General features: G+C 41.3%; 1 protein-coding gene across 5 annotated transcripts in view; it reads left to right on the top strand.

Annotated features, from left to right (window-relative positions):
* The window catches only part of TCTN1 (tectonic family member 1), a 31,101-nt gene that overhangs the window by 21,580 nt on the left and 426 nt on the right, over nucleotides 1-9,095 (top strand). For 3 of the 5 annotated variants that reach the window (XM_029058803.2, XM_029058804.2, XM_016225492.3), the window contains 3 exons: nucleotides 3,290-3,452; nucleotides 7,907-8,032; nucleotides 8,487-8,631. In XM_029058803.2, the coding sequence (XP_028914636.1) occupies nucleotides 3,290-3,452; nucleotides 7,907-8,032; nucleotides 8,487-8,630 (433 nt within the window). In that variant the 3' untranslated portion in view covers nucleotide 8,631. Of the gene's footprint in view, nucleotides 1-3,289; nucleotides 3,453-3,713; nucleotides 3,854-7,906; nucleotides 8,033-8,486; nucleotides 8,632-9,095 lie in introns of those variants that run through there. The other 2 variants (XR_001604172.3, XM_029058805.2) reach the window with 2 other exon arrangements.

Below are 9,095 nucleotides of genomic sequence, written 5' to 3' on the forward strand. Positions count from 1 at the left end.
TCTATTGAAATCAGAATTGCAGAATTAAAAACAATTATGAGTTCCACATTTCTTATTTAAGAACAGGGCCCTTTATTTTAAAGGGTTTTTACAATTTCCATATTTAACAAAAATATCCTGGGATTATCTAGATATGTGAAATTGAAATGCGGTCACTGTGCATCTCTGTGCAGTCAATCAGTATATTAGTTGAGCATCCACTGAGTGTGATGCACAGTAATCCATCAAAAGAGAAGCAGTGTGCCTAGTGAAAAGAACACAGGTCTGGGAGTCAGAGGACCTGGGTTCTGATCCCAGCTCTGCCACTTGTCTCCTGTGTAACTTTGGGCAGGTCACTTAACTTCTCTGCACCTCAGTTACCTCATTTGTAAGGGGATTAAAACTGTGACCCCTATAATATGATGGTATTTGTTAAACGTTTACTATGTGCCAGGCACCGAACTAAGCACTGGGGTGGATACAAGCAAATCGGGTTGGGCACAGTCCCTGTCCCATTTGGGGCTCACAGTCTCAATCCCCATTTTACAGATTAGGTAACTGAGCCTCAGAGAAGTGAAGTGATGTGCCCAAAGTCACACAGCAGACAAGTGGGGGAGCCAGGAACCTATGGCCTTCTGACTCCCAGGCCCGGGCTCTATCCACTATGCCAAACTGCTTATCCCTTTGTGGGACAGTGACCGTATCCAACTTGATTGTCTTGTATCTACCCCAGCACTTAGTACAGTGCCTAGCCCACAGTAAGCACCTAACAAATACCGTTAAAAAAATTGGTGGTATTTACTGAGTGCTTACTGGGTGCAGAACCGTGTACTAAGTGCTTGAGTGAATACAACAGCATTGGTAGACAAGGAGTTTAGAATCTAGTGGAGAGTTTCCAGTTCAGTGGGCACATTATTAAGTGTTTGAGAGAATACAGAATACAAGTGGCGTGGAAGGGCAGTTAACGGTGGGAAAGTGTCTGACTTCTGAGCTTACCAGAGTTTCTCTCCACAATTGTGAGCCCCATTCCCTGGAGTAGAGGCCCTGAGAAATGGAGCCTTCCTCCCTACCACTATTTACTGCTGTCCCTTTGGCATAAGCCCTGCCCCCGAGGGTTTGGCTAGGCCTCCTCTTCCATCCTACCACTAAGCCCCACTCCCTATATATGCCTTTGGCTTATGGCAGTGGAAATGGGGAGAGAGAATGAGAGAGAAGAGAAGGCAGGAAAGAAAGGGTGGGTGGGGGAAAGGGAGGGAGGAAGGCTGAAACACAAAGGTAGAATGTCAGAAGAGGCACAGAGGGAGAGTATGAAGCAGAATGAAAGACAAAAATGGATAGAAGCTGCAAAGCAATTAGAAGATCAGAAAAGTAGTGTCCTAGAGAGGAATCGAAGGGTGATGGAAATGGGGAAGATAAAAATTAGATGGGAGAGAAGGGAAGAGAGGCACAAATGGGGTCAGGAGGACAGGGACAAAAAGAGGGACAACTAAGTTGGAACCCGGTAAAAAAGAGTGAGGCAGAGAAAGATACACTAATATAAGAATTGAGCGTTATAGGGGAAGAGGGGAGAGAAGCAGGGGGAAATGAGAAAAATGGTAAGGATAATTACAGGAAGAGAGGAAAAAGGAGCAGAGAGAGAGAAGTAGTAAAACTGCATCTTTCTAAATCTGGGAAAGCATAGGTGGGCCCACACTAGTCTATTTTACAAAGATATTAGTTGATTATGAGAAATGCTTGCACATGCAGTATTCTGCTGCTCCCCAAGGGGAGAGAAACAGCTGTGGGACACTTCAAGGGGAAGTAGTAGGGAACCTGGGGAGAGCAGCAGCCTTGGGAAGCCCAGGCCGTCACTGACCCTCCTGACTTTCCTAACTTCCAGTCAATTAATCATGTTTATTGAGCGCATACTGTACGCAGAGCACTTGGGCACATACTGTATAACAGTAAACAGACACATTCCATGGCCACAACAAGTTTATAGTCTAGAGGGGGAGACAGACATTAACTCTGATTGGAGGTCTCACTTGTCACTCTCCTGACACTACCTTCATGTCTCCTTTCGGTGCGCATCAGGCCACTTCTTCTGCTGCTCCCTTGGTTCCTCCTGTTGTCACTGCTCCCCCTCCCCCAGTCATTTGACAGGGCCATTTGCTAATGTAATAGTAATAATAATAATGATATTCATTAAACTCTTATGTGTCTAGCACTGTTCCAAGCACTGGAGTACATATAACACACTCAGATCAGCATGGCTTAGTGGAAAGAGCACGAGCTTGGGAGTCAGAGGTTGTGGGTTCTAATCCCGGCTCTGCCACTTGTCAGCTATGTGACCTTGGGCAAGTCACTTAACTTATCTGTGCCTCAGTAACCTCATCTGTAAAATGGGGATGAAGAATGTGAGTCCTATGTGGGACAATCTGATGACCTTGTATCTACCCCAGCGCTTAGAACAGTGCTTGGCACATAGTAAGCGCTTAACAAATACCAACATTATTATTATTATTATTATTAGATCAGGCACAGCCCCTGTCCCACATGGGGCTGACAGTCTTAAGTAGAGGGGATGACAGGATTGGATCTCCTATTTTACAGAATAGGAAGCTGAGGCATAGAAAAGTTGTGACTTGCCCTGCGTCACACAGCAGGCAAGTGATAACTGAGATTAGAACCCAGGTCTTCTGACTCCCAGGCCCTGCTCTGTCCCGTAGGCCATGCTGCTTCTTTGGAAGGGATTTAGATCATTTGCTTTTGTCTGATTTTCACATTAATCCAGAAATATTACACTTTCCTCCTTGTCATTTTTCACCCATTTTTAGTTGTACTGACAAAGCCTGATAAGTTATTGGGGAAAAAGTAAAATAAAAATAAAAATGAGAACTGAACATTAATTCCAGGGTGTAAGCTCTTGGTGTGCAGGAAAAGTGTCCCAACAACTCTGTTGTATTCTCCCAAGTGCTTAGTACAGTGCTCTGCTCAAAGTCAGTGTTCAGTAAATACCATTGATTTATTCATTTGGGTAGGTATTTAATATGCATGTCCTCCAAATAATTCTGTTTTTCCAAACTCAAAACTATTGCATTCCAAATATCAGGGAAAACCTGCAGGTTATCATTTTCTATACATCTTGCTAACTAAATGCACTGGGCTGAAATCGACTAATTACCACTGCCACTATATATATAATAGTCTACATTTTGTTGGGTAAAGACAGTTGTGGGGATAAGAATAATGGCCATTGGCCCCTCTTAATAGCCTATTAATTATTGACTGTTCAATAGTCCTTTAGTTGTCACTTTATTTTTTCTGAAAGACTCACCAGAGCTGCAGAATGCCAAGTATTAGTGCAAAAAATGAAGACTATACTGAAAGGACAAAATTTCCCAGAATTTGTAGCCTCTTTTGGGAATTCTCAGACCCAGAGTGTGCTGGACTGGGTGCCTATTCATCATCTCACTCCTTCAGAAATTGGAAAGGTAAAGATATTTTTAAATTCTTGGTGTTTTTTTTTTAATCAATGGTGTGAGCTTGACATAGGAAGGTGTTACTGCCTTGGCACAAACTCCAAGAGGATGTTGGGAATGCCCAGCCTCAGGGTCTGGAGAGGATGAGCTATATGCCCATCTCCCCCAACCCCTGCTTGGACAAGCCACTGGGTGGTCAGTTTCTCGCTGTTGTCTGTGGGCCGTCATCAGTGGGTCTGCCTGCTACTATCCTTACCTATGAGATGCACGCAGGGACTCTGGAACCACAACTCATCTCCTGGTCTGGTGGATCCTCCAGGCTGCCTAGGTGAGCTGATCCCTGGTGAAGCAGACTGATAACTTGTCCTCATGGAGCCAGAGGTGAGAAGGCCCAGTCTAGGAAATCTGTGCAGGTGAGAGAAGCAGCAGAGGAAGAGGAGGATCTGTACCATCTTCTTCTTTCCCTTCTTCTCCATCTCCTCCTCCCTTTCTTTTTCTACTTCTCTCCTCTCTCCTTCCTATCTTCCCTTCCTTCTCCCACTGCCTTTTCTTTCTCCCCTCTCATATTGACCCTATTTCTTCTGTTTCAGCTTCAGGATTAGAGAAGGCCAAGATCATGGAGGAAAAGAGGGTGAAATGATCACGAGCTAGGATTGAGGAAGGGAACGGGGTCGAGAATTACCTGATTCTCCTGAACCCTGGTTGGAAATAGTCTGGGTTTGGGAGGCAGGGAGCTAGGTAGCCAGTTGCCAGTAAATTAATCTGTCATCATCTGTCAAGCATAGCTGTTGCTCTCGTGACAGTTATCCTGTGCCAGTGCATATTACCTGACACCAGGAGGTGTCACGGACATATTCCAGATTTATCCTTTGCATTGTCCTGGTCTCGGTTCTTGCCTTCCTTCTTGGCATATATAGATATTTGGGGACCAGTCCAACATCATCATTATCATCATTGGTATTTATTGAACACCTACTGTGTGCCAAGCACTGAACTAAGTGTAGGAAGACTACAATAGAGGCAAGATAAGAGCATTGCCGTCCTGGAGCAAACAGAAAAAAATTATAATGAATTTTCCCAAATGTGTAATTAATCATTTACATTTATTGAGTGCTAGTACAGTGCTCTACACTAGTAGGCAACTCAGTTAATAGTATTGCTTGATTGAAAATAAAAATAGTTTAGTGCTGACTTGTACTAGTTTTTCTTTCCCTCTGGGAACATATGACCAGAAAATACTTTATGAGATTATCTAGACACATGGACAGTCTTAAAGGGAACAGGTTTTCTTCTCAATTAACAGTACCAGTGACACATATCTCATCTTCAGTCTACAGCAGCTGCCTACCCGTCCAATGCTTTTTATTCAAAACCCCTAAAGAACTTAATGGAGCTTATACTTCACAGTAGACCACTGCTGTATGTAATTCTTCTCCCACTCACTTTTTTCTTTTGTCTTTGGTTTAGGAATGTGGGTGGGCATCTATCATAGGAGCCATAAATGAAGAACTCATCTTTTCCTTTAATAGGCCTGTCTTTGCCATGTCACTCTTTCAACTAAATCTTCTTATACTTTTCATTGTATTTATAACAAAAGAGATAATGTGGTGTCAGAATAAAGATCACTTGCTTAGAGCTGAGCCTCCAGGATCTCCCTTCAGAGATTAGGGACTGCTCAGACCACAGTAATCAGCATGTTTTTATGCTGAGCTTTGTTTTATCAATGATATGGGCAAGTATATTTCTGGCATTTAGAATTCTGGGGGCTAAAAATCTAATTCTTACCTCCCCTTCAAAATGAAAAGAACAGGTTGGAGGGCATGGGAAAGAACCATTGCTAATATACCTAATGGATCTTGATGAAACCTTTACAGTAATAATAAGAATAGGTGGCATTTGTGAAATTCTTACTGGGTGTCAAGTACTCAGCATTAGGGTAGATTCAGCACTATCAGATGTTACACATGGGGGTCTAAGTGGGTTGTGGGGGGCCGAACAGCTTTGGGTTTCCTATTTTACAGATGAAGAACAGAGAAATTGTGACTTTTTTATGATATATGTTTAGCCCTTGCTATGTGCCAGGCACTGTACTAAGCACTGGGGTAGATACAAGCTAATTAGGGTGGATACAGTCCCTGTCCCACATAGGACTCTCAGTCTTAATCTCCATTTTACAGATGAGATAGCCAACGCACAGAGAAGTGAAGTGATTTGCCCAAGGTTACACATCAGGCACCTGACTCCCAGGCCTGTGCCCTTTTCACTAAACTACACCTTTCTCCCCAGAAGCTTTGAGGCTTTTTGACATTTATAGAAAGCTCAAGTATGTGGTAAATTTTCTAGCTCCCTCTGAGAAACCATTGGGCAAATATGTATCAATGGAGCCATCATCCAGGATCTCCATCCAGGATACTCACTACTTTGTTATGCAACTGCATCAGGGGTGGTTTTGCAGAGCTTTTCAAATGGTAGTTTTAATTTAATGAGCTCTAGCCCATTTAGTGAGTAATCTAACTGGGACTCAACTTATCAGACACCATTTTGGCAAGCATGATAACTAGCAGATGGGGTGGATTTTTAAAGCCCTAAAAAAGACACTGTGGTAAGAATTTCCCTCCTCCACACCAGCCTGTCATTTTTTCCAGCCCCTTTTCTCAGTGCTTACATATAAAAGGGCTTGGGGTTGAGATCTGAGAGACTTAATCCAGTTTAAGTCAAGCTTCTTAAAAAGAATACTATTATTACCTTTTGCGAGTATACTGTAATAAAGTTTTTTATATATTCGGATAGAAAATTAACATTCTTAAAAATAAATATGGACTATTTGTACACCCCAGTCAGCTGCCTTAAATGTACAAACTGAAGGTTTCATTTCTCTGCAAAAATTATTAATCAACCAGTGGTATTTGTTGAGTGCTCACTGTGTGCAGAGCACTGTACTCAGCACTTGGGAAACTACAGTACAACAGTGTTGGTAAACACGAAGAGACAAATATTAAAAAGGTATAAAAATATTTACATAACTATTATCCTCGGTAGTTCCCCATGAGACATTTCAGCAATATTGTCTCAGTTTAATTCAAACATTTAGTCAATAACTAAATAAGTGCACCCTTAAAGACATTAAATACCATGGAACCTAGCTATGAAATAGATTGTTCCTTGTATGGTTGTTTTCCAACCCTTACTAAGCCATTCTAAGTATCATATTCATAGATAGAGCATGGGCCTGGGAGTCAGAAGGACCTGGGTTCTAAGCCTGGATCTGCCACCTGTCTGCTGTGTGACCTTGGGTAAGTCACTTAACTTCTTTGTGCCCCAGTTACCTCATCTGTAAAATGGAGATTTAAACTGTGAGTTTCATGTGGCACATGGACTGTGTCCAATCTGATTACCTTCTGTCTACCCCACAGCTTAGAACAGTGCCTGACCCATAATAAGTGCTTAACAAATATCATTAAAAAGTGGCTTATGAAACAGGTAAAGAAACAACAGTGTTTTATCCCTGCCAACCATCTCTCAGTGTGTGCCACTGGGCAGAAGGGGGAGCAGGTGAGAAAGTGTGGATAATTCAATATAAACTCTAACCACTGTTGCTCTAACTCTTCAAGTGCTTGCCCCATTGATGGCAAGACATATCTTTCCCCCCTTAACCATTGGTGTCTCATCTGTTTTCCTTGCAGTTGCCCCAGCGCCTAGCACAATGCTTTGCACACAGTAGGCACTTAATAAATAGCATTATTATTAATGCTCATCCCAAGCAGCAAGGAGCTGCTGCATTTTCATGGGCACAGCATGTATGTGTTCTGGAGTATGTAACGCACCCCCATTGGTACAGTCTTACCAGTAGCATCATCTTCAAACCTAAGGACAAGTCCGTAGACCACCATCTGTCAAACATTCCATTTTGGGTGGGAAAACGGAGGGTGTGGGACTTTCCTGTGCAAAATGACAAGTTTCACAATTCCATGATGAACAATTTAATCTTCAGCAATTTTTCCATTTGCTGAACCCTCTCGTGAGGGACTCAGAGCACTCTTATTTTTCCTCCCTTCATAGGGTGAGGAAAATACTGGAGGAATGATTTTCCCTATTTTAAAGATGGAGCCACCAAAAGACCAAAGATTAAGTGCACTGCCGGTGGTCAGCCAGTTGGTGAATCCCAGTGTTGAAACTAGGTCCCCTGTTTTGGGCTCCTGGTTAATTTCCACTGTTCTCTTTTGTGTCTCTTAAGAAATTCATGGGTTTTTTAAATGATGCTCAAGGTAGTGGATATTTCTGTACATAGGGTACTTAAAAACAGGTTCTTGCTTTTTTTATCTGAACTTCTAAATTCTACTTTTTTTTTATGCAGAACATTTTCTTAAAGGCTAAATTATAGTAATAGAATGTTAAACGTTAGCCTTAACTTGTCTTGAAATGGTCTAACACTTCACACTAATTGGTATGATTGTGCTCTTTTTTAGGACTCATGCCAGATCCCAGTGGCATTTGAAATAGAAGTGAAATGGACTAAATATGGATCCTTAGTAAACCCACAAGCGAAAATAGTGAATGTTACAGCAAGCCTAATTCTATCCTCATTTCCTCTGGTATGACTAATTTTCTTTTAGGGGTGGAATAAGACATTTCTAGAACTAAAGTATTTCATGCGATTTTTACCATGATTTGAGAAAATGAACACTGTGGTTAAATCCCAGTCTTAAAAATACTCTGATGAAGTTTTAAACTACAATTATAAGTAGAATTGTATATCTACTTATATAATATATCCCAAGAGGAAGGATATACTTTGCATAGTTCAAGGCTCTCAAAATACTTTATGGTCATTCTGATTCCCTTACAATGCTAGCACAAGGCAGTTAAAGATAAAACATGTTTTGGGTGGGTTTTTTTTTCCATTTTACTGAGAGCTTTAATTTTTTGATGTAATTCAAAACTATAAATCATTGATGGAGTCAAAAAATGGAACAAACCACAACCCCGGTGCCATCACTGTAGTGTGATGTTTTATGTGATGTTTATAACTCTTACTTTTAATTTCAGGCTTATTCAGGAAATGAAAGAATGGTTCAGGTTTCTTCCTCAGTTATTTTCATTGATGTGTCTGCACCTGCTGAGGCAGGTTATAAGGCTCAGCCAACCATTGATGCCAAGCTGCCCTTTGATTTTTTCTTCCCATTTATTTAAAGTAAGTTCCTGTGTATAGGAAGCAGAGTGGCTTTGTTAATGAAGAAATAATATTTGACTTTCAATGAAAGGGGGATTGGCCCAACAGTCCTCACCACCCCTAACTGATTCCAGTTAGTTTTACTCATAATGAACATTGAGCTTCTGTTACCATTTGCATCCTCTTTTGGAGGAAAGTTGTGCAGTAACCTAGTTTGGGGGGGAAAAGGGTGATGTTTGTAATGAAGTATAATATGACTTATTTAGACATGTCAAGTTAATTCACATGATGATTTAATGCTAAAGGTCTCTTAAAAGCAGTAGTAGTTCTCAGTCCAGTTTCTCCTTTTCAGGCCATAAGCAATGAAAAAATATTTGCAGTAGAATTTAAAAACTAATAAAAGGCATCTTCTTCAGATATCTCATTACAACTTTGTTTTGTACCTAATTGCTAGTTATCAACAAAACCACACAGCAGCATTTCTG

The sequence above is a fragment of the Ornithorhynchus anatinus genome, chromosome 2, assembly GCF_004115215.2.
Source record: "Ornithorhynchus anatinus isolate Pmale09 chromosome 2, mOrnAna1.pri.v4, whole genome shotgun sequence".
Taxonomy (NCBI): Eukaryota; Metazoa; Chordata; class Mammalia; order Monotremata; family Ornithorhynchidae; genus Ornithorhynchus; species Ornithorhynchus anatinus.